The sequence below is a fragment of the Phycodurus eques genome, chromosome 2 (assembly GCF_024500275.1).
Source record: "Phycodurus eques isolate BA_2022a chromosome 2, UOR_Pequ_1.1, whole genome shotgun sequence".
Classification (NCBI taxonomy): Eukaryota; Metazoa; Chordata; class Actinopteri; order Syngnathiformes; family Syngnathidae; genus Phycodurus; species Phycodurus eques.
Genome location: NC_084526.1, coordinates 33,134,764 through 33,161,527, shown reverse-complemented (window position 1 = coordinate 33,161,527; position 26,764 = coordinate 33,134,764). Strand labels below are relative to the sequence as shown.

Here is a 26,764-nt window from a genome sequence, read left to right as displayed (position 1 = left end):
CCGAACCCCCTGATACGGGCTTTTCGGTACCTGTACGACCGGTGTCAGAGTTTGGTCCGCATTGCTGGCAGTAAATCAGACTTGTTTCCGATGAGGGTTTGACTCCGCCAAGGCTGCCCTTTGTCACCGATTCTGTTCATAACTTTTATGGACAGAATTTCTAGGCGCAGCCGAAGCGTAGAGGGGATCCGGTTTTGTGGCCTCAGTATTGCATCTCTGCTTTTTGCAGATGATTCTGTTGGTTTCGTCAAGCCGTGCTTCAGTTGACTTCATCAAGCCGTGATCTCCAACTCTCACTGGAGCGGTTCGTAGCCGAGCGTGAAGCGGCTGGGATGAAAATTAGCACCTCCAAATATGAGACCATGGTCCTCAGTCGGAAAAGCGTGGAGTGTCCTCTCCAGGTCGGGGATAAGATCCTGCCGTAAGTGGAGGAGTTCAAATATCTTGGGGTCTTGTTCATGAGTGAGGGAAGAATGGAACGAGAGATCGACAGGCGGATCGGTGCAGCGGCTGCAGTGATGCGGACTTTGTATCGATCCGTTTTGGTGAAGAAGGAGCTAAGGCCAAAGGCGACGCTCTCTATTTACCGGTCGATCTACGTTCCTACCCTCGCCTATGGTCACAAGCTGTGGGCCGTGACCGAAAGAACAAGATCCCGGATACAAGCGGCCGAAATAAGTTTCTTCCCCAGGGTGTCTGGGCTCTCCCTTCGAGATGGGGTGAGAAGCTCAGTCATCTGGGAGGGGCTAAGAGTAGAGCCGCTCCTCCACATTCAGAGGAGCCAGATGAGGTGGCTCGGGCATCTGTTTAGGATGCCTCCTGGTGAGGTGTTCCAGGCACGTCCCACCGGGGGAGGAGACCCCGGGGACGCCCCAGGACACGCTGGAGAGACGACGTCTCTCGGCTTGCCTGGGAACGCCTTGGGATCCCCACAGAAGAGCTGGAGAAAGTGGCTGGGGAGAGGGAAGTCTGGGCTTCCCTACTAAAGGTACTGCCCCCGCGACCCGACATTGGATAAGTGGAAGAAAATGGATGGAGGGACGAACTACGACGCTTGCCACCGAGGGAACTTAAGCCAGCTACCTTTAAACAACTAACAATGGCGGGGTGCGCTCGAGCCATTACATTTTTCGGGTCAGAGTGAGAGCAAACGCATCGTCAGATTTACTTCAAACTTCACAGAAAACAAGAATAATAATATTGAATAACGTACATATAGTTTTCTATTGTGTCCGAATCCTATAAACGTGAACTCGCTCAGAATTGTGCTGTAACAACCTGGAGGAACATTTTCATCATTGTCAAAAGTTCGAATAAACACTAACGTAACATAGATAACGTGAATGACAACTCACTCCCGAAGACTCTAAAAGGTATTCCTGTAGACGTCATTGCCTACGATCAAATGAGCGGTCCATCAGCGTTCTTTTCGTATTCGTCATTCGCCACTTGCCAGTCACTTTTACTTTTTGCCAGAGGTGGGAGTAAGTCACATATGTGCGAGTCACAAGCAAGTCTCAAGTCATAACCTTCAAGTCTCAAGCAAGTCCGAAGTCACTGTGGGGTAAAAACAATCAAGAAAGTCGAGTCGCCATTAAATTTCAAGCAAGTCAAGTCAGGTCAGTACTTGGTTTAAGCAAGCTGCAAGTCAAGTCATACAATCTTGCTCCAGTTGCAACATACAGTATATTGGAGTGGTAATAAAATGTTTTTTTTCAAAAATCATAACACTAAAAAAGTATTCACTTGAACAAAAACTGAGATTGTGATTGAATGTATTGCACTGAATTGTTTTAAAGTTGTATTTCAAACTCAATTTAACTCAACTTTATTGCTGAACAAACTATACATCACTGTGCAATATTTTCAATGGATATAAAAAGTCTACACACCCCTGTTAAAATGCCAAGTTTTTGTGATGTAAAATATATAATATTTTCCCAATTTGTTCACCTTTACTGTGACACATGACCTGTACTACTCATTTGAAATTAATGGAAATCTTTTGAAGAGAAGTAAAAATAAACAACGGAGATAATGTGGTTGCTTACGTGTGCACATGCTCTCATAACTAGGAATGTGGCTGTGTTGAGAATTAATCTCATTTAGAAGCACTGACTCTGTACAATTGACAGTTGTCATTAGATCAAAGGTTATGTTTCATGTGGTCTCAATTTTAAAAATATAGCGCAGACAGAGACTTCAATAAACACATTCAGTAGTTTGAAAATTATATTCACACGTAGCTACTCACAATTTGTACTGTACTTACTAATGGTGGAACCCACTTTTGTCAACGACTTTTTTTATTGGTGTGATCGAAATGCAAACTGATCAGATACAGCAGACCTATCATGCACCTGGCATATTCTAGCACTGACTTTTTCGTCATGCCCGCAAACGTCTCCACACCTCCCTAAAACTGACCGCTAGCAACACTACTTCAATTCTCCTCCATTCAGCACTTGCCATTACATTTTTGGTGTACTTTCTGCTCTAGAGTGCATTGGCGCATAGAGTGACTTGACTCGAGTCAAGTCACTCTACTCGAGTCCCCCCATGTCGGCAATGCATCTTCATTCAATCAACAACTAACAGAGCTTCCAAGATTAGCAGTAACAAGCACTAGTGCTTAAAATGCATGAGCGGATGCATAAGTAGCCATTTGGCTCCCTCTTTTTCCCGTTCCGTCGTCTTGTTAGTAAGCGCTTCGTCAGTCAGCAAGGGCAGAGTCCCATACCCCTTGCTTTCAAGTGTAGTCCCAGACCACATTTGGTTTATCCCAACCCCTTAGTCTTATAGAGAATTGGGACAACCCTTTGTTCTCGTTAATGCGCAAAACCAAGGGCTAAGGGGTGTAACAAGAGCTAAGGGTATTGGCCCTTACTCTCTTTGGAAAGCTTTCTACAAGATTTTGGTGTGTCAGTGGGAAATGTGTTTTATTCGAGGAGAACATTTGTGAGGTCAGGCACTGTTGGATGGCATGACATAGTTTGCCGCTCTTGTTTTAAATATTTTATTAATAGTAGGTTCACATTTGACAGTTTTAGTTCTGTTAAAATTAATTTGGGTGCAATTTATTTGTGTTGTTTGTTTGATCAAGTGTGATCACTTTCATTTTACCCTTGGTGTACACAAAACAATTGGACTAAGTGAGCCAGAAGAGGTGGGTCTTTGTCTGATTTTGCCGAACGGCACCAGAGCGGATCAGTTCAGCTAACACATTAATTTCAGACCACATATGAAGACCAGTGTTAAAATTGACATCAGAAGACAGACAGCTCGCGTGATCACACATGATCTTACAAAACCAAAGAAAAAAAGCATTTGCGTATATGCCGATCTTTGCAGAGTGTTTCCGAAGGTTGCCAGAGCTGGGACCCTTGTAAAATAGCGATATCCTCAAAACACTACTTGCTTTGGAAAATACTTCTTGCTTTCTGAGGAACCCGCTTTTATACACAAAAAAATGCATCAGCTAAGATATGTTTTTTGTCATTTATGGCCGCTTCGTTTTTCCATAGTGAGGGCGCTCCTTTGTTTGGCTACATTCCGTTCCACGTCACAATTCACAGCGTCATGACTCGGGGGAAGTCGGCTTTTCCCATAAACAGAGTTTTGGTGATGAATGTTGAACAAGTTCATTATTTAAGATTGTCTGGCCTGACCTGTTTCGGACCCTAAAATCGGGACAAATCCATCTTAACACACCTCAGACCAAAGGATAATCTTATAAGATTGTCTGGCGTGTGACGTGCTTGGTCGGGAAAGGAAGAAAATGGGGACAAAAACTGCCCGATTGTCTTTATGAGTGTACCGGGCCTAACTGGGATGACTCGTTATGCAATCTAGGTATTTTTTTTCTTTCATTTGTCTTGTGTGTTGCATGTACTCAAAATGTATTCCCCAATAACATAGCTAAACTACACCCTCCATCTTACAATTCCACTATTCCCCGCCCCCCTCCAACAACAAACGTGGCGATTCGCAATCACAAGGTCCGTCAGCACTCCCCCGCTCTCCCCTGTTGACAAATGGATGCCGGTCCGCAAAACATATGTACTGCCATGAACAGATCCGTGGCGGAAAAAAGGTTGGGGACCACTTGTGTTAGACCGTTGGGAGAAAAAAATGTGAAACTCTTCCTGTGCGTTAGATAGTATTCTGCAGTCCGCAATTTATTTGAGAAATACATTTAAAAATTAATAGTCAAGGGGAAATTTAGTTAAATCCACATCCCTCCCTCAAATTGCCAGTGCCCTCACGTTAATCATCAATAGATCTTCTCTAATGACGTCAAAGCTTTGTTGCTTCTGTAGAGGCCATGTCCTTTCCATCCCAGGTCTGTCTTGACTTATTCTTTTTCTTTTCTGCTACTAAGTATCCTGCCATTCACCCTGACTGTTCTCCATGCGAACTGACAGCGAGTCAGGCAAGGGCCTGCGGCAGGGGTGGGAGTTACGCAAGGCAACTTCTGTTAGTGACACAAACATGGCTCAGAGCCAACACCAGCACTGCATTTGTCTGTCGTTATTCTTTGCCTCTCACAATGTGACTGCCCCCACCTTTTCTCAACATGTCCCCCTTCCTTCCTACTTAAATTTGTCCTTTACCTGCACTCTCTTGAAACTGCTGTTTTGGCTAAAACAGGCTGTGGATTGGTCTGCTGAGTGGCATGGGGGAATACTTTAAGTGGTTTTTAAATGTTACGGTGAGAAACTACCATTGAGGGGCTTGGTGGGGTGACGGTATTGCGGGGGAGTTCACTGTGCAGGTCACGTGGTAGACCATCAGGATCATTTATTTAAAAAAATTTCACATCTTCCAGGGTCTGACGTTGAGCCTTTTTGAATGGTGTACTCAAGTTGTGATGGCCTTGTACTGACACCGTATATTCATAATGTAATATGTTGTTTTAGTGATTAGTTTATATTTAGTGTCTTTATACTGTATTATTTAAGTATCTTTAAGAAATTAATAGTACAATTGCATTCATGGCGATGACTCTGTACTAACCTCACCAAAATCAAGGCATTGCAATTGCACAAATGAATAATAATGCTGAAAAGAATAAATCAATCACAAAATTATTAACATTTTACTTACCACTGACATTCCAACGATGCTGTATCTTGTTTTGATGATGATCACTAGGGGTGCGCCGATTAGTGTTTTATGCTACTGATTCTGGTACCGATAATCTGTGAGTGAGATCTGCCGATACGTGTTTAGCTGTAAATATTTCAATTTATCTATGGTGAGTGCTATTGGCTCTATGATCAGTTTGTTGGGGTTTGCTTCGCAGCTCTTGAAGGTGGGTGGGGATGCTACAGTAGGGCTGGGTGATTGTGGAGAAAATAATAATAACAATTACTTTGATTGATATGGAAATCATGATTAATAAACACGATAATTCATTTACTTCAAAACTTTGTATTTATTGAACTACCAAAACTCAACTTTAAATATAAGTTCAAAGAACAACAATAAAATAAATTGGTAACAAGTAGGCGGCACGGTGACCGACATGGTTAGCACATCTGCCTCACAGTTCTGAAGACCGGGGTTCAAATCTCAGCCCCGCCTGTGTGGAGTTTGCATGTTCTCTCAGTGCCTGCGTGGGTTTTCTCCGGGTACTCCGGTTTCCTCCCACATCCCAAAAACATGCGTGGTAGGTTGATTGAAGAGTGAGTGCGAATAGTGCGATTGTGCCCTGCGATTGGCTGGCGACCAGTTCAGTGTGTACCCCGCCTCTCGCCCACAGTCAGCTGGGATAGGCTCCCCCATCCAGGCCAGTCAGCTCCCCAAACGATGTGCAAATGTATGTGGTGCATTAAAATCACAGGGGGAAAGGCATCGAGGGCCAGAGAGCAAGCTGGAGTGCCGGAACACCTGGCCGAGTGTCCTCCCCAGCCCGATACTGTCCTCCCCCTCACAGATGGGTGTATGATGCATAAAACTGGAGGACCGGCAGGGCAGGGAAGGGGGGCGGCCAGAATCCAGCCAGTCAGTACACGGCCCGGCGCCCGCCCCATTTTGCCTCGTGCCAGTCCCCCAGGGGACTCTGAATGAGATGTGAATGTGTCCAATGTGCGAAGTATCTACAGTGTGAGTACTAAAAATGTGCAGTGTGTGAAGTAAGAGGCTCGACTCCTGCGGGTCCGGCCCGACCGGCTGGAAGACCACAGAGAAAACCCACCACCCTACAGCTAATTCCCCCCTCCAAACCGACCATCACCTAGCGACCAAAACAAGGCACAGTAGGCAGGAGGCACTGACACCCTACCATAAGCCCCAAGTTAGCCGGTGACCCCACACAGCCTGAGGGAGAGAGGTGCGACGACTATGGCAGAGCTCCCCGGGGAGAGGGAAGACGCAGGTCCTGGCCGCAGCAGCACGGCCCTCCAAGCCCCTATCCAGAGACCAGGACGAGACCCCACGAGTGGGGCCCTGACACCCAAGGACGGAGAGCAGCCCCAGGACCAGCACCCCCCTTAAGGGCAACATGGACAAAATCATCTCCGAGTGGAGGAGGGGGAAACAGGCCCAGCATCCCCAGAGGCCCACATCGCAGATCTAGAAGGAATTGGAGTTTAAGTCCATGCAAGTGACCTCATGGCATGCACAGGGGTCTAAAATGAGAACTTATGATTGGGTCACATTACATTACATTTACATTATTACATTGCATTACATTTCTGTTTGACATTCTTGGCCAGGCAAACAAAGAAAAAAAAAAATCAAAAAGAGTAGGTATGAGAAAATCTGAACCTATTAACATAAAGTAGCTGCTGTGCACGTCTTGACCTCTGAGGGGTAGTGTGGTACACACAGTGAGATACACAATTGCAGTAACAAACACAGTAGAAGTCCATCCATCCATTTTCTGAGCCGCTTCTCCTCACTAGGGTCGCGGGCATGCAGGAGCCTATCCTAGCTATCATCGGGCAGGAGGCGGGGTACACCCTGAACTGGTTGCCAGCCAATCGCAGGGCACATACAAACAAAGTATTCGCACTCACATTCACACCAACGGGCAATTTAGAGTTGTCAATTAACATACCATGCATATTTTTTGGGATGTGGGAGGAAACCGGAATGCCCGGAGAAAACCCACGCAGGCACGGGGAGAACATGCAAACTCCACACAGGCGGGACCGGGGATTGAACCTCGCACCTCAGAACTGTGAGGCAGACGCTCTAACCAGTCGGCCACCATGTGGAAGTCACAATTGAATATTATTACTCGTTCATATTGCCAGCTACACAGTAAGAAAGTTCCCATTAGATATGTAATATTTCTGAGTAATCTATCGTTCCCACACACGTATAGACCATAGACTCACACAGATTGTTCCACATTCACTTATAACAATTGCACAAATCATTAATGTCAAGCATAACTTTTCGTTCATAGGCAAAAACAATTAAGATTATAGATTCTATCAAAAAAATAAAAACTGATCTCTGATCAAGCCCTTTCTTCTAACATTTCATACAACAAAATAAGTAAATTATGTATGATTATTGCTGAAATTGAATCGGACCAATATCCGTATTGACCAAAATTCAAGGCTGCAGTATTGGTATCAGATCGAAAGTGAAAAAGTTGGATCGGGACTTCCCTCATGAATTACTTCTGAACAGAATACTCATTTCCGTGGTAAAAAAAAATGTAAAGTATGTGTGTAATGGGAAGAAAATGGAAACGGTGAATTACATCAAAGAGAAGAATTTATGACTGAGTGTCACTTATAATGTCACCACGCAGCACTGCTCTGTGTTGCATTTAGGGTTTTTTCAATTAATTATGTGGCGTCTTGCTGCTATAATCTCATGCTATTTACATAGCTGATGCACCTACCACATCTCGCCAACAAGCACTGCAATGGAAACAAAAGCCTGATAGGGCTTTATTGATAGGTCACACCAAACTGAACACTCTCAATTGGCGGAAACGTGATTTAAGAGATTAATGAAAACAGACTTTGATCATTGTGAGGTATCTGAACATGGGGAATGCGGAAAATAAATCAAGCATAGTACCAGGAGAAAGCATGAAACATCCGAAAAACATAGCAGGGGCCATCCTGATTAGCAATAATGGTTAACAATTCCCTGTGCCACTACATTATTACATTTGATTCCCGGAATTCTCTGATATCCGAACATGGGAATAATGAAGAGCTGAAGGGAACAAAAAGTGAAAATACTACTGTAATACAGAATGTATTTTGTTTAATACATTTAAATCTCAACCTTTTCATGTTATAATGCTTGTACACAACCTACAAAATTATACTGATTGTTCTTGTGATATTTTTAAAAAATGTATTTATCCAAATGTAGGCTTATTTATATCATGTTATGTGATGACTTAAAAAAAACATTGTGGTTTACTGGTGGCATGAGCTGTAGCTTTCTCTGTGTGTGTACGTGTGCGTGTACATGTGTGTGTACGTGTGCGTACTCACGCATTGCATTTGGCATGCCAGCCAACAGCTGCTTCATCACCTCACCCTTTCAGCCTTGTGGGAGTAAATGATCAACAGACCCAAGTAATTATGTGAGTGTCGCCCGACACGCTCGGTGTCAGAGAAAGAAATGGATGAACAAGCAGCAAACAAAATGCAATCACAGAAGCTTGACCTCTGGACATTGACGACAAGAATCTTGGTTGATAAGGAAGAATCTATTTTTCACCCTATGTGATTTGAGCCAAGATACAGCATCTTAGACTGGAATGATTGTATGGAATGGTTGTGGTTTGTAAATCTTCACTAGTTAGGGGATTACTGCACCGGATTACCACATCACTGAACTAAATATCAGACTCAGTTCACGGGAGATGATGGAGGAAAATGGGTCATTAGAGGAGAGGAAAAGCAAATATATGCCGTTGAGTCAGTCTGGTGGCAAGTGAAGCGTAGACGGGAGAAGGGGAGGCAGTGGGGGTAGGCGGTCATAGCCATGGTATTTTGAGGCCCAGTACTGACACAAATCCCCTCAGCACAGAGGAGGCAGTGGCAGCTCCGAGGGTCATGTCAGCATAGTGATGGGTAAAACCCCTCCCAGTCTTACCATGCTGATACCACCAAATGTCATCTCTAAAGCGCTGGAGAGGTTTATTGCTCTTGAAATATAGCCCAGAATGCACTGGCTTCTGCTCTAGGGTAGAAGGAACACAGAAGGGCCTCTTTGTCCAAATAGTCGTGCTCACTGCCAGTGCACCTCATCCCCTTCCCCCAAAGCCTCACAGACACACACATACATACAAACACACACACACACACGCACACACACAGACCTACATGACACAGCAGGCTCTTCCCCAAGCAGCCCCCACAGATTCTTAAACTCCCTAAAAGAAAAATAATACGGGCTGCTTGTGATCAGTGTTTGTCTCGTGGATTATTTATGCAGTACCCATACATCATGTAACATGAAGAGCACTGGCTTGAGCACATGGGTTAAAAGCTGTTTGGCATATTAGGCACGGAGAGGTCAGTGTGAAAGAGGTATACCTTTAAAAACGGTGTGAATTACTACCCTTTGTTTTACTTCTCTGAACCATCTTGGGGTGATAAAAGTAGGAATCTAAAGTCACTTTCCCACCAAGCAGTATTATATGCTTCAGTTCTCTACATTGCACATTTTTTGCATTAAAAGGGTATTGCATTTGGTAAAGGGTACCAAAATATTTAAAAGGTACCTCCCACTTTTCCGCACCCTTCTGTTTGTGTACTAATATCAGTAGTGTAATACGATATTTTTGGGTGATCTAACTTGAATAAGGCAGTGGGAGAGGGAGAGTAATCAAAGCAGTGGGCTCTTTTGTTTACAGTTTGTTAGCACAAAGTGTGGTACCATGCTGTATTTCTGTTCCTTATTTAATTTATTGCCGGGTTATACACTGTTGTGCTGCTATGTATGTGTTGTACTCCATTTCACATATACAACCGTGGTGGAAACACAAGCCAGATCAGGATTTACTGTTCCATATGGTACAGTGTTGACTCCTGAACCAAACTCAATCGAGTGGTATAATTGTGGCTTACAGACCCTTACAGGGAGGCCTGTCACCATAATTACTATATTGACTTATCGTTCGATAAATGAAATGGACAATGATAGTTTTCCGGACTCAATAAATGGTCATTGTTGTGGTAAACCGGCATGTGGATCACACAGTGAGCAGACAGAGTTGGATGGCTGTGTCATTAGCCGATAGCCGGCAGACCGTTAGACTTGCTGGTGTTGGCTCCGTCCAATACGCCACAGCCTTTCTCCAAGTGCAACATTAGACTCTTGCTGGTGTTGGCTCCGTCCAATACTCCACAGCCTTACTCCATGTGCAGCGCGTAAATTCACACGACAGAGACACTTAAGGGAAAGTTAACCGTTTGTTCTGTTCACTAGCCCAGCCGTGATCTAACACGCTAGCGTATGAGCTTACGGGCTAGCGAGTTAAGGAGCTAAACAGCTCGCTCCATCGTGGCAAAGTCGTATAATATGTCAGTGCCTCTCCAAGTTGTTGTGGGTTAGTTCCCAATTAACAAACACAGGAACGTAAACTGTTTATTAAACATAACGTCAGTGGCACACTTTATTCAGCCAGTAGTTGACTACAGCGAATGTCAACATATATTTGATTGACAGGTGAAGGGTTCGTCTTCAGCGAACCAACCACAGAGTGCCCAGGTTTACATGGAAACTTTTTTTTGTCATTCCGGTTGAAATAATTCTGATTGAAGCTGTGTGTTCAGCTGTTTTACTTGTGACGTGATCTATTCCAATCGGATGTATACATGATTTGTGACGTGAACGTCATGCCATTTTTTCAAAATGGAGGTCCGTCATCTTTTCAGCACAATAGTTGGGATTGTTTTTATACATTTATTTTAAAAAACGCTTGATTAAAAACAACTTATAATTAAAAACGAGATCTCCGTCAGATACGGGTTCGTCGGGAGCCACTATATTCATGCCATGCGTAAACGAAGCCTCTTAACAGATTATAATCTGCATGGAAGGCTCCATGTAAAAAACAGGCAAGTCTTGCAGCTCTTATTTATTTATTTCAGACCCAAGGGGATCCATATCACAGAGCAAAGAAAAACAATTTAATAGAGAAACAAGAAAGAAAATACAATAATAATAATAAAAACAATACTAATGATTTAAAAGCAAAAAAATACAATATCATAAATCATTATAAATAATAAGGGCGGGCCTTAATTTTCATGATTTCAGAGACATTTAAAAAACAACAATAATATTTATGATGATAATTTTGGGGAAAATATATTGTGTGAGAAAAATCTTCGTGACAGGCCTACTTACAGGCATGTTTCTGTCAGTAACCTCAGTTTTTGCTGTGACAGCAGAGCGCAGTTTGGTCTTTGACAGTTTGTTTTTGTAATAGCAGTTTGCGTCAGAAGAAATAACATGAAATCAATCGTAAACAAATACTGGTTTTATCTTTTACCAATTATGTAACTTGAATAACAAAAACATAGCAAAAAATGCACACATTTTGCTGTCTTGATTTCCATTTATCAGTTCATTTAGTTCCTGTACTTGCAGCCAGTTATTTTCCTCTGCAAAAGGTTAATGTAGTCAATTTTCCGGGGAAACTCTAACACGCTTTGGTTTTATGGTTCCTTGAAATGTTTTGGAAATTACTCTTAAGGATTTTGATAAATCTGCAGTCTTGAGATACTTGTGTCATAAATTTAGTCCTTGGATTGTGTTACAAAAGGTTGCCAGAGTGAGGCCATAGAGACTTGTTCCTTTCTCAAATTGGCCTGGAACTTCTTTTTTCCAAGCATGTAAATAGCCTTGAAAACATCAATCATATCCCTGAAGGAATTGTAGTCTTGGCCAGTGTTTGTCATAAGATATCATGTTTGCTATGTACTTGTCAGCGAGTGCTTGAGCAATGTTCTTTGGTAGAACTGTCTCTTAATCTCAGCACCATCTCCTTCAAGGAAAACACCAAAGGGTTTGTTTAAACAAAAAATGTTGTAGACTTTCCCAGGTGACATTTCAAAAAAATAAACTACTCCACCTGTATAAATTCTTTTCAAGAGTGAATGTATCTATTATCACATTCAGATGTAGACAAAGGTTCTGACATGCATGGTTGCTATTTTTAGTGTACTCACACAAAGAGTAAGCATATTTTGATGGATTTTTCTATCCAACAACAGCTGCATGTGGCTGATAATGCTCCAGAAGTGCAAAGCATACTAATGCTTCCATCTTCCGCCTTTCCTCAGTATGAGAAAATTGACCTTATCACAGTCTGTCATTCCTGTCAGTGAGAGCAACTTCACATTTTACGTCCTATGAGATTTTAGCCTGCAAACATTTCAGATGGGGCCCAGATGGAGTTACTGTAAAAGATGTAGGATTAAAAATAAATCTGTTCTTTGTGTTTTTGTCTGTTAGCCACGTAATTCCTTCCTGTATAAATGGGAATGATGTTTGTCATTCCAGATTTTCTTTTGTAATACAAGTGACATTCATCAAGTTAAACACTTCCTCAGGACTGATCCCTAGAATATTTTTTTTCATCACATAATTACTTTCTAAATTAATTTATTCTAGTCTGTAAAGTGTTGGGGGGAAAGGACTGTGATAGTCCCTAAGCCCATGTCTTTAAAACATCATGTTTTGTCTTTAAAACATCATTAGTCTCAGAGGAAGTTCATGCACTGTGCAAAAATTGCTACATTTGAGATTTAATTGGCAAATATAGGATGGTAAATTTCCCTTAAGCTAATGCTTTCAGCAGTTATTACGTTAGATTCTTATTTGTCCTTGGTTTTCTTCTACCATTTCTGGTCATAATGGGAAGTTCTGCTTCACTTTATGCACTAAACCCAAAAGTACAGAGGGTAGAAACAACCTTTAAAAGTTGAATGAAATAACAGTTAATATCTGGCCACTCATGCCAGAATAGCATCTGCACCGCTTGCACACTGACTGAGGAGTATCTGCAACATTTGCACAATCGACATTCTCCCAGATTATCGCACTACTCGTCACTTTAAACTGCATACATTCCTTGAAGTCTCGGCGCCCTTTCCACAATGGTCATTGCACCGGGCTATTGCTATATTAGTCATTCAAACCACTCTAATTGCTAGAGGACGAGGCATCTTTTTGCACAATTGTCCAAAAAAATAATAATTTACTGGCAACCTTATATTGCTCAGTGTTTTTCTCAATGTCTTTATGTCTCAAAAGTATTCTCTCTCAATTGACTGTCTGTTGTCGTAATAGAGTGGCTCCAACTACCGGAGACAAATTCCTTGTGTGTTTTTTGGACATACTTGACAAAATAAAGATGATTCGGATATTTCTGATTCTGATCTCAAATGCTTCATTTATCAGAGTGAGAGGTTTCATGGCAGCACACCAGCTGTATTTACCTTTGCTTATCTATGTAATGATTACTGTCAATTTTCTCCTCTTGTTCTTACTTTAAAGTAGTCTTTGTTTGGGCATCCTAAATACCTAATTGTGGTCTTCAATTTTTACATAAACAAACCTACGGTGACATCAAACAAAATCAATTTCCTCTTATTTTAACAAATATCAAAGGTCTCTTTGTCAAGTTCACTCATTAATTCTACTGAATCCCTTTTGAGTTAGTGCAGCGCAGAGGTCAGCCAATGAACTTGTGCCCCCTTGAAAACAGAGGACCTGATAGAGTGTCCTCACTGCAACCTCATGAAATGTGTTTAAATAGAGGAGAAGATATGACTGGAATGGCCATTCACCCGTGCAGCTGCAGAAAATACTCTTGACTTAAATTTTCCTCTCCCATTACCTTTTTTTTTTACCCCAAGTAATCCCCATACAAGTACGCAATAGAGCTTGGGGCCTCTCAGAGTCTGCCATGTGTTGCTCAACAGCGCTAAATGGAAATGAGTGGTAAAATTACTGGCCAATTCCTCTCATTAATGCAGACTTCACTCAACTGTCCTGGGTGACCCTAATGAGGGTGTCATTAAGTGGGCCAGGGTGCCAAGAATGTTCCCCCCCCACCCACTCTAAATCTTTCCAACCCTTTGCTTGACCTCACAGCATATATAAGCACGTTAGTGGAGAGGCGGCGTGTCGCGGTAAGACACTATTTAAAAAAAACAAAAACGCCAGAAGTAAATGTCGAGTTCTTTTGCAGTTTGTGACTGTGCACGACTGACCAATCAAGCTGAGACTTACCCTTCTCTTACAATTCACTATATTGATGGGGAGTTTCAAATGAAAAGTTCGTGCTTACAGCCTAATGTTGTTGTTTTATGCATGAGCCGCATTTGCTTCCATTAAGTTGCAATTTGTGATTGCACTTTGTAATAGCATATTTATTCAGTTAGCTCTTGGTAAAGTATAATTTTTTGGGGTGCATATATTTATTATCTGTCATATATTCTTGTGGCACGGTGGTGACTGGTTAGAGTGTCAGCCTCACAGTTCTGAGGAGCGGGGTTCAATCCCCGGTCCCGCCTATGTGGAGTTTGCATGTTCTCCCCGTGCCTGCGTGGGTTTTCTCCGGGCACTCCGGTTTCCTCCCACATCCCAAAAACATCCATGAATTGGAGACTCTAAAATTGCCCGTAGGTGTGAATGTGAGTGTGAATGGTTGTTTGTTTGTGCCCTGCGATTGGCTGGCAACCAGTTCAGGGTGTACCCCGCCTCCTGCCCGATGATAGCTGGGATAGGCTCCAGCACGCCTGCGACCCTAGTGAGGAGAAGCGGCTCGGAAAATGAATGGATGGATATATTCTTGTTTAAAGATAAAAAAAATTACTGAAAACTATTACATATTGTTTGTTGAAAAGTAGTGCAATACAATTTCTTTCCCTATCATGAATAATCATGATTACAATATTAATCAAAATAATCGCTATTATTATTTTGGCCTTCATCATGCAACCATAACTCAACACAAGAAATAAATTATTCTATAGTATGACCAACACAACACAACATTGGATATAGTCATCAAATAAACAACTCTTTCCTTTAGGCCAGGCCTAAATGTTATGTTGAATTGATATGAAGAACAAATCTTTATTTTACTATTGAATTGTCAAAAGAAACATCAGAGTACAATATAGACTTATTGATTTAACTTCCTGCCTTGTAAAAATGTACTACTGTATAATGATGCTCTTGTCAGAAGCAGTAGCACTGCTGTCAGTGTCAGCCTAGTATAGAGATAAAGTTGAGAGTGACATGAGTGACACATTTCATCACCAAGATGTGCATATAAAAGCGGTTCAAATGGTAAGCTATATTAAATGTTAATTAATGTTCTTATCAATTAACATAAAAGTGTTGATGATTCACTTATTTGATAATCATCAATTCTATATAAAGTCCTTAAGGATCTTAAGGACTTTATATAGAATTTTCTCAAATTCGAACTTTTTAGTTGAAGATGAACATTCATCTAAATCTTTGGTGCTAAATATTAGTAGGCTAACTTTAGGTGTCAGATAATTGTAACAGATTTCAAAAGCATGACAAAGTGGTTTAAATTACGTAAAGGGGACAGCGGGGGGTGTTGTCGTGGGCCCGACATAACTATCGAGCTACGTAAGGCCGTGCTTCGAGCCAACGCCGCTGCCGTCGCTCAGCATGATTAACAAAGTGGGATTAGCGGCTCATGCGTTGATGAAGAAGGCAGCTAGCTAGCTGTGAGAACTAATGTGAATTGCAGGACATCGACACTTCAAACATAGGTTGCAGTAATAAATATGCATGCTTCAATTGGGCGCCAAGCGGGATCGGGCCTTGTCTTCCCCGATGCGCCGCTCCCCACTGCTGGGAAAGCCTGTGAGCCTGACTGCTAAGCCTAGCCAGCAGCGGCTGGATGGCCGATTGAAGCATTTTATGAAGTGGGGGGGAAATTACATCATTATTGCCGTTAACACTCGGCAGAATGAGCGCGCTCACTTCCTTATCAGGAAGGGATTTTGAGTTTTGACGCAGACAATTTTGACATTTACAGCATATGTGTGTGCATATGTGTGTGTGGGTATTACAGGTTGCCTTGAAGAAATGTTTAAAAAGCTCAATTTGGAAAAAGGACAACAAATTAACGGCGCTTATTTGAGCCATCTTTGTTTTGCAGACGACATCACTTTATTCTCCTACGCTGTAGATGTTCAGCGTCGTATTCAGGAATTAGACTTAGAAAGCTATCGCTCAGGTCTCAAAATGAACAAAAACGAAACGAAGGTCATGTTCAATTGTCAAATTGTCAAAATGGTCCTATGTTCGAGACGCCATTGACAACTACGTCTTTTTACGCCAACTTGTAACAATGGATGGAAATACAAGCACTGAAGTCGAATCCCGCATAAAGCTTGCCTGGCAGGCTATGGAAGGCTTAGTGTTATATTCAAGAACCATCTTCCCATTTGCTTGAAAAGAAAGGTTTTCGATCAATGTATTTTACCAGTCCTCACTTACGGTAGTTAAACTTGGACTACAAATGCCAACGTTATACAAAGGCTCCGTGTAACCCAAAAGAACATGCAACGCCAAATGTTGAAAATAAGCATTTGCGACAAGATGCAGTTGGATAAGACAGCAGACGCGAGTTACCGACATCATTCAAAAAATTAAAAAGCCTTAAATGGAAATGGACTGGCCACGTTGCCCGAAGAGCTGACAAAAGGTGGACCACATAAACTATCAAAAGGATACCACTGGGCACAAAGGGGCCATGGCAAAGACCTAAAGGTAGATGGATAGATTAAATTATTAAACACACCGGAATACACTGACAACAAATTGCAAACTGCCGTAGTAGTTGGAAACGTGAAGAAGCCTGCGTCCTGCAGTGGATGGAAAATGGGTGATGTGTGTATTTTTATATATATATATATATATATATATATATATATATATATATATATATGTACATGTACATGTACATATATATGTACATGTACATATGTACGTTCCTTCAGACAGTAAAAACAACTGTAATGTTTAATTAAGCAAAATCATGCTTAAGGGGTCGGGTGCGTAGTGAGCTGGGTAGCGGCCAAAGGCGGTGGCCTTGGCGGTCCTATCCCTGGCTACGGAAGCTGGCTCTAGGGACGTGGAATGTCACCTCTCTGGCAGGGAAAGCGCCCGAGCTGGTGTGCGAGGTTGAAAGTTCCGACTATATATACTCGGGCTCACCTCCATACATAGCTTGGGCTCCGGTACCATAGTACTCTTGAGAGTACTTGGACTCTTTTCCAATCTGAAGTTTCCCACAGTGAGAGGCACCAAGCAAGTGTGGGCATGCATATTGCCCCCCGACTCGGTTCCTGTAACATTAGGGTTCAGCCCTTGGACGTGAGGTGAGCCTCCCTCCACTTTCGGGTGGGGGGACGGGTCCTGACTGTTCTTTGTGCCTATGCATAAAACAGCAGTTCAGAGAACCCTCCCTTTTTGGAGTCTTTGGAGGAGGTGCTGGAGAGCGCTCCCGCTGGGAACTCCCTCATTCTGCTGGGGGACTTCAATGCTCACGTGGGCAATGACAGAGAGACCTGGAGGGGCGTGATTGGGAAGAATTCCAGGGGTGGCGGGGGACATTGAGTCCGAGTGGACCATGTTCCATGCTTCCATTTTTGAGGCAACTGACCGGAGCTATGGCTGAAAGGTTGTCGGTGCCTCGCGTGGCGGCAATCCCTGAACCCGTTGGTGGACACCAGCGGTAAACTGATGCGGAAGGAGGAGTCCTTTCGGCCTTTTTTGCCTGTGGGACTCCAGAGGAAACTAATGGGTACTGGCTGGCCAAGCAGAATGCAGCTTTGGTAGTCGCTGAGGCAAAAAGTCGGGCGTGGGAGGAGTTTGGTGAGGCCATGGAGAACGACTTCTGGACGGCTTCGAGGAAATTCTGGTCCACCATCCGGCGTCTCGGGGGAGGGAAGCAGTGCACCATCAACAGTGTGTGGAGTTGGGACGGTGCGCTGCTGACCTCAATTTGGGAGGTTGTGAGTCAGTGGGCCGATGACTTCAAAAACCTCCTCAACTACCCAGACACGCCTTCCCATGAGGAAGCAGATTCTCAGGACTCTGAAGTGGCTTCTTCTATCTCTGTGGTTGAGGTTACCGAGGTGGTTAAAAAGCTCCTCGGTGGCAGGGCCCCTGGGTTGGATGAGAGTTCCTAAAGGCTCTTGGGGCTCTCCTGGTTGACACGCCTCTGCAACATTGCATGAACATCGTGGACAGTGCCTCTGGATTGGCAGACTGGGGTGGTGGTCCCCCTTTTTAAGAAGGGGGACTGTAGGGTGTGTTACAACTAGAGGGCGGATCACACTCTTCAGCCTCCCTGGTAAGGTCTATTCAGGGTTTCTGGAGAGGAGGGTCTGTCAGGAAGTCGAATCTCATATTCGGGAGGAGCAGTGTGGTTTTCGTCCTGGCCGTCGAACAGTGGACCAGCTCTACACCCTCGGCAGGGACCTCAAAGATGCATGGGAGTTCGCCAAAACAGTCTACATTTTGTTTTTATGGACATGGAGAAGGCGTTCAACCGTGTCCCATGAGGAGTCCTGTAAGGGGGTCTCCGAGAGTACGGGGTACTGGACTCCTTGATACGGGCTGACCTTGTACAACTGGTGTCAGAATTTGGTCCGCATTGTTGGTGGTAGGTCAGATTTGTTTCCAGTGAGAGTTGGAGTCTGCCATGCCAGCCCTTGGTTACCGATTCTGTTGATCACCTTTATGGACAGAATTTCTAGGCTGAGCAGGGGTGTTGTGGGGCTGCGGATTGGTGGCCTCAGCTTTGCGTCTCTGCTTTTTGCAGATGATGTTCTGATGGCTTTATCAAGCCGTGACCTTCAACTTTCGCTGGAGCGGTTCGCAGCCAAGAGTGAAGCAGTTGGGATGAAAATCAGCACCTTCAAATCTGAGGCTATGGTCCTCAGTCCGAAAAGGGTGAAGTGCCCTCTCCGAGTCGGGGAAGACTTCCCAAGTATCCTGGGGTCTTGTTCACGAGTGATGGAAGAATGGAACGGGAGATCGACAGGCTGATCGGTGCAGCGTATGCAGTGATGCAGACTCTCTATCGGTGTGTCGTGATGAAAAAGGAGTTGAGCTGGAAGGAAAGGCTTTCGATTTACTGGTCAGTCTATGTTCCTATCCTCACCTATGGTCACAAGCTGTGGGTTGTGACTGAAAGAGCAAGATTGCGGATGCAAGCAGCCAAAATTAGTTTCCTCCACAGGTTGTCCGGGCTCTCCCAAAGAGAGAGGGTGAAAGCTCGGTCATCCAGGAAGGGCTCAAAGTTGAGCCTCTGCTACTCCACCTCAAGTGGAGCCAGATGACGTGGCTCAATCATGTGGTTAGGATGCCTCGTCCCACCGGGAGGATGCCCCAGGGACAACCCGGGACACGTGGGAGTGACTACGTCTCTCGGCTGGCCTGGGAACGCCTCGGAAGAGCTGAACAAAGTGGCTGGGGAGAGGGAAGTCTGGGCTTCCTGCTTAAACTGATGCCCCTGATACCCGACATCAGATAAGCAGAGGAAAATGGATGGATGGATGGATGGTTATATAAAAACACATCATGTCTCACAAATGTATGTCTTGATTTGTGGTATGGTTTTATGAGCCCATGTGTGAACTTGAGCTGTTTGCCTGTAAAGCGAATGCTTACAGTTTTATTTTTTGTGCTGTTTGGCTGTTATGTCAAGCAGAATGGAGGATCGGTATCCCTTTTATGCCAGAACAGTTTTACTGTGTCACAGTGGAGTTTTTAAGATGCCGCTGTGGTTTCTTAGTGTTATAATGGCTATTTATTGAGAATCAGTCGAACAGGACCAAGTTTCTTGAGGGGTGTGAGAAAGGAAGACAAAAGACAAAGCACTAACTGTAAATAAGATGAGAAAAGTAAATCCTTATATGAAGTGTTATACAATAGTATATAGTATATTATATATATTATAGTTTTCGAACTGTAGCAGGATGCTTGAATGCCCAGAAAGAACCTAAACAAACACAGAGACAACTTCACACATAAAAAGCAGTCAAGATTTTAACCTAGAACCTAAGGGCGCTATATACTGTTTTTGAGCAATTGACTGTGGGTTTTACAGTGCCGTGAAAAAGTGTTGGCCCCCTTCTCAAATTCTTATATTTTTACATAGTTTCCCCACTTTGTTTAAGCTCATCAAACAAATGTAAAACCAGACAAATATAACACAAGTGAAATTAAAATGCTGTTTTTAAATGGTGATTTCATTGATTAAGGAATAAAAAAATATTAAAAGGTACCTGGGTCTGTGTAAATAAGTAATGGCCCCCGAAGTTTAATAACTGGTTGGGCCATTCTCAGCAGCAACAACTGAAATCAAGCATTTTCTATCACTGGCAATGATCCTTTCACATCTCTGTGGAGATATATTTGCCCACTCTTCCGAGCAGAATTGTTTGAATTCAGCAAAAATGGCCTTTTTAAGGTCAAGCCACTGCAATTGAATCGGATTGAAGTCTGGATTTCGACTATCACACAGAGCCAGGTAACAGAATTTTTTTTTTTTCCTTAATAAATGAAAACACCATTTAAAAACAGCATTTTAAGTTCACTTGTTTTATATTGGTCTGATTTTACGTTTGATGATCTTAAACATTAAAATCGGGAAACTATGCAAAAAAAAAAAAAAAAAAAAAAAAGAATTTGATATACTTTTTCACGGCACTGTATATTTGCAGTTTGTGTGTAACCAACCAAAAAGGACATCCACATTCATTGAGAGCTGAGCTGGATTGCCTTAACGGGATGGCTGCCAAGTTACTTATGAGGTATTTGGCTCAGATCGAAGTGTTACTGAAAAATCTTGTAGTGATTGAATAGGGTTATAATTCATGAGCAAAATATAGTTGTGTATTCAAGCTGTTGCCAGACATGTTCAAGGATCAGTTACGTGTTCAAAGCTGACCTAATTTTGTTAAATACAGTGGGGCAAAAATGTATTTAGTCAGCCACCAGTTGTGCAAGTTCTCCGACTTAAAAAGATGAGAGGCCTGTAATTTTCATCATAGGTATACCTCACCTATGAGAGACAAAATGAGGAAAAAAATCCAGAAAATCACATTGTCTGGTTTTTAAATAATTTATTATCAAATTATGGTGGAAAATCAGTATTTGGTCACCGACAAACAAGCAGGATTTCTGGCTCTCACAGACCTGGAATTTCTTCTTTAAGAAGAACTTCTATGTCCTCCACTCATAACCTGTATTAATGGAACCTGTTTGAGCTCAGTATAAAAGACACCTGTCCACAACCTCAAACAGTCACACTCCAAACTCCACTATGGCCAAGACCAAAGATCTGTCAAAGGACACCAGAAACAAAATTGTAGACCTGCACCAGGCTGGGAAAACTGAAACTGCAATACATAAGCAGCTTGGTTTGCAAAAATCCCAGAACCACACGGGGGGACTTAGTGAATGACCTGCAGAGAGCTGGGACCAAAGTAACAACGGCTACCATCAGTAAAACGCTATGCCACCGGGGACTCAAATCCTACAGTGCCAGACGTGTCCCCTGCTTAAGCCAGTACATGTCCAGGCCCTTCTGAAGTTTGCTACAGAGCATTTGGATGATCCAGAAGAGGATTGTGAGAATGTTATATGGTCAGATGAAACCAAAATAGAACATTTTGGTAAAAACTCAACTTGTTGTGTTTGGAGGAGTGGAGGAGAATGCTGAGTTACATCCAAAGAACACCATACCTACTGTGAAGCATGCGGGTGGAAACATCATGCCTTGGGGCTGTTTTTCTGCAAAGGGACCAGGAGGACTGATCCGTGTAAAGGAAATAATGAATGGGGCCATGTATGGTGAGATTTTGAGTGAAAACCTCCTTCCATCAGCAAGAGCATTGAAGATGAAAGGTGGCATGACAATGGTCCCAAACAACGAAGGAGTGGCTTCGTAAGAAGCATTTCAAGGTCCTGGAGTGGCCTAGTCAGTCTCCAGATCTCAACCCCATAGAAAATCTTCGGAGGGAGTTGAAAGTCTGTGTTGCCCAGCGACAGCCCCAAAACATCACTGCTCTCGAGAAGATCTGCATGGAGGAATGGGCCAAAATACCAGCAACAGTGTGTGAAAATCTTTTGAAGACTTACAGAAAATGTTTGACCTCTGTCATTGCCAACAAAGTGTGTATAACAAAGTATTGAGATTAACTTTTGTTATTGACCAAATACTCATTTTCCACAATAGTTTGCTGATAAATTCTTTAAAAATCAGACAATGTGTTTTTCTAGATTTCTTTTCTCACTTTGTCTCTCATTGGTGAGGTATGATGAAAATTACAGGCCTCTCTCATCTTTTTAGGTGGGAGAACTTGCACAATTGGTGGCTGACTAAATACTTTTCTGCCCCACTGCAGCTACCTTGCTGTATCTCTAGAAAATACCATAACTATACCAAGTTGTTCATTACACTCCCAGTACAGACACCTATTCCACTAAATGGTGAATTATTTATCTATGTATTATACTTTACTAATTCATGACCAGAAGGGATTTCTTTTCATTGTGAGAATTAATATTTTACATTTCATATATGATATGCCCATTTAAAAATATTTTACACGTCTGAAACATTAATCCTGTAATTCATATTTTCACCATGGCATATTGCTCGCAATCTAAATCTAAAAAAACTATGTTGCACTTACCCATAAAGTAATAAGGCGAGGCTTTAGCTCATCTAGTCATTCATTTGCCGTCCCTTCAGTTAATCCTACCACAATCAGCTGCCAGACCGGTTGGGGATCCTGGCCAACTGTTGAAGGCATTTTGGAACAGGTCTGCAATATTTTTATGTACTAGAGATATGTTTCACAGCCTATTTGTTCCTCTGTAGACACAATTAATATTTACATTTTTTTTAGCCCTTGGTGGAAGATGCTTGCATCCATGTATCACTTGGTCCTTGTTAAAATAGACATACACGTGCTTTTCACTGACTTGCTCTTACATACCAGAAGCAAGGGGAAAGTGTCTGAACCTGTGACCCGTGTGTTGGAGAAAAAATATTGTGAGTGGAGAATGGTTATAGGTTTAAAAAGCAGAAGTGATTATGAAGAAGAGAGGGGAAATGAGGTGAGCAAGAGATATTTCCTCACCTAATAAAATGCTCTGAGGGATGGAAGCTGCCAGCCAGCATTCCTGTGCCATTAGATAAGTTAGCTCACTGCAGCCCTCAGTTTCTCCACAGTGCTGAAGTGGCAAACTGAGGTCACCATCACAGCTAACTGAGGGGGGTGGTGAGGGGGTTAATTTAGAATGTTATTCGCAACATGGTTACTCCTCATCATCTGAAGTTGTTTGTCTGATGATGTGCATTTTCAATGAAGGCAGGCCGCCTGTTATTTGATTTAATAAAGAATCTTAGTGCATATTTATTTCCATAATTGTGATGTTTTGATCACTCAAAGTGTTACCAGATAAAGTTTAGTTTCCTGGACATCTTTTTAAATATATCAGAAGTTTAGATTTGAAACTCAAGGCCAGGTATAAGACTCAGAATAGGTCGGATTGTTGTCACTCAAGCTGAGTTCTACCAAATTCACACTCAAATAGCGGCACAAAAGTGACAGATTGCTGTAATACCAATGAAGTCACTGTGCTTTTCTTACACACTTAGACACCTCCAGCTAAATTAAACTGTTCACACCACACATATTAAATCCAAGATATTATCTAGGTTCAAAAGGCATTTCAGAACAGAGTCATATTACTTCCAAGAAGGTAGGCTAGAGGAATGTCAAAAATTATAAATCATTATCCTTCAGGGAAATGTCCTGAACTGCAAGATGGTTTATTTCAATGGGAAATGTGCTAAGTGCATTTTCCCTGGTAACCCGAGTGTGATCATTCCCAGAGGGACCTCCTGTCAAGTAATTTGGAAGATTCAGTCATAAATCAGTCTCCAAACCATTACAGTATTAAGAAATGTCTCTGGCTCATGTGACCGTCTTGCATATGAAAACCTCTTTTCCAACACTCTGCTCAAACATCCATAGATTGATTTAAAATAATTTTCCTGCTCAGATTAATTGTATTTTACAGATGTATTATTCATTGTTAAAATGTCTCTCTTTCCTCACAGGAATGTTGGTGGTAAATGTTACTTGGAGAAACAAGACTTACGTGGGCACACTTTTGGACTGCACACGGCATGACTGGGCTCCACCTCGGTAAGAAATATTCTACTTTTTTAGTCTGCATATTTTTATTTAATGCCTTTGAATGTTGTGGAAAACCTGTTAAGATTTGTCTTGTTCAAACTAAAAAACAGTTACATGTGAAGGGATCTAATTATTCTTTGTGTTTGTGGATCACTCAATGCATCCTTTCTACCTTACACGCGCTTAGGCTTGTGCTACTTTTGAGTGTGTGGCCTGAACTTTGAATCAAGGTTGTTACACCATTAGGCTGCTCATGTTGGCCATCGGTAAACTCAGTTGTTATGGAAAGGTTTGTTTCTTCCTACTACACTTATCAAAGGGAAGGCCTTATACAGTACATTTTGCACAGTTGGTTTCCTCCCATCCTCTGGTTCAAAATGCCATAACAGTGACAAAGGGATGGAAAATGGAAAAAATGAAATTAAGAGGGGAGAAGTGCTTTGATTAACGAGCCTTTTATGATGACAATGATTTTTCTTACCAGTTTAACTGTTTTCTATTAGCTCATCTTCATGGGGAAAGAGAAAATTGTTATTGCTGAGAATGTAGTGCTTTGTCCTGCATCTAAGAAAAATAAGTCACATTTTTAAATTGTTGGTCTAAGTAGAAGAAGCCCCTTCTGCTCATCTCCACTTTTTCTAGATTGATGTTCTGGCTGGGTGAATGCACAAGATTCTCAGTAGATTCTTTTTAAAAGACACCATGTCTGAAATACATCGTTCCACATGGCAAAACAAATTGTGGTCTTCCCTAGTGTAGTGCAGCAAAGCCACGTTTTTCAGCAACCCACACAGGGTGTACCACCGCCTCTTGCCCAGAGTCAGCTGGGATATAGGCTTCAGCACGCTCCCTAGTGAGGATAAGCGGTGCGGAAAATGGATGGATGCAGTTCTACGACATTCTTAGGAAATCAGAGTATCACTGTGAGAAGATTTTCCAAAAATGACAGTCTGTTAAAATACGGAGTCCGGGTGGAACGGCCACTTCAACCTGAGTACAACGCAGCAAGAATTTCAATAATGGGTTCTGGAGAAATATTTTTTTTTCTTTCGGTCGGGGAAAAAAAAATGCTTTTTTGGGGAGCGTTTTTGTGTGACATTGTCAATTGAAAATTTGGTGAAAAAACACATTGACATTAGAGTAAAACAGTAAAATTATTTCTAAACATATCTCCTCGACCGTCTCATTTTCTTATAGGAACTTTTTTTTTGTCTCGTGGATCCGCTTATTTAACTCATTCACTGCCAGACATTGCAGTTGAATTGCGTTTGATGCTCTATCAGTAATTATGTGTGTACGTATTTAAGAGGGAGGGCGGGGGTCAATAGTGTTACGTAAGAGCAAGGAAAAAGTCAGTCTGGGATAAGATGCTGTTGGGATGAGTTGTGGGTCAACCTGGGTCCTGTGATGCTCTTGAGGTGGTCCAGGACGATGCGTTCAAATGATTTCATGACCACAGATGTCAGGCCTGTTGTCATACAGACCCGAGATTGCAGGTTTCTTGGGGACTGAGATGATGGTGGAACGTTTGAAACAGGATGGCACTTCACACAGTTAGAGATCTATTGAAGATCTGTGTGAAGACTGGAGCGAGCTGGAGGCAGGATGGTATACAAGGTCTGGGCCCGCTGCTTTGTTTAAAGAGGCATCTCACATCTTGTTCATGAATGGTGAACGTAGAAGTCAGAGGTGCGATGGTGAGCAGGTGTGTGGTGTGATGTGAAAATGTCCTTTTCAAATCTGCAGTAGAAGCTGTTCAAGTCGTCAGCTAGTCCTTTATTGTTCTCCGCTTGGAGGATGGTCGCTTGTAATTGGTTAACGATTTTAATCCTCGCCATACTGACGGTTTTTCCATCTTTTCTGCATAATTTCTCTTTGATGTTAAATTTTTTTGTCAGATAATTTCTATCGCGTTTGTACAGGGCTCTGTCCGCACTTTGATAGGTGTCTTCTTTAGCCTGGCGAAGTTACTGAAGTTTGTCATTGAACCACGGGTTGTTATTATTGAACGTGCAAAATATATTTGTTGGTACATGCACATCTTCACAGAAACTGGTAGAGGATATGACTGTGTCCGTATATTCGTCCAGGCTGCCAGTTAAAGTTTCAAAGTGTGTGCAATCTAAACAGCCTTGAAGTTCTATCTTTGCATCATTGGTCCACTTCTTCAGTGTTTTCACCATAGGCTTGGCACATTTAAGTTTGTGCCTGTATGTTGGTATTAAGTGAATTAAGCAGTGATCAGACAGTCCCTCAGCGGCACGGGGGATAGCGCGGTATGCGTCATTTAGCGTGGTGTAGCAGTCGTCTCAAATGATGTCGCTGGTAGGAGAGTCAAGGTGCTGCTTGTATTTAGGAAGAGACATCTCACAGTGCTTATCAAGCACACTGAATATGTTACGTCACATTATAGTCGCACAGACTGTCGTATTTTATCGCTTGTGTAATTTCATCGTATCTGGAAGTGGCTACATTTTGAGTCAAGTACTGTAGGTGAACAAAAATGATTGTGAGTGGCAAAGTTTGTGAAAAAAAATTACTAG

The 26,764-nt window shown here is 42.5% G+C and overlaps 1 protein-coding gene across 10 annotated transcripts in view; it reads left to right on the top strand.

Moving 5' to 3' along the window:
* Positions 1-26,764, top strand: part of LOC133399151 (zinc finger protein 609-like) — a 147,164-nt gene that overhangs the window by 101,819 nt on the left and 18,581 nt on the right. For all 10 annotated transcript variants that reach the window (XM_061670396.1, XM_061670399.1, XM_061670398.1 and 7 more), the window contains one exon: positions 24,143-24,230. In XM_061670396.1, coding sequence (XP_061526380.1) covers positions 24,143-24,230 — 88 coding nt within the window. The remainder of the gene's footprint in view (positions 1-24,142; positions 24,231-26,764) is intronic.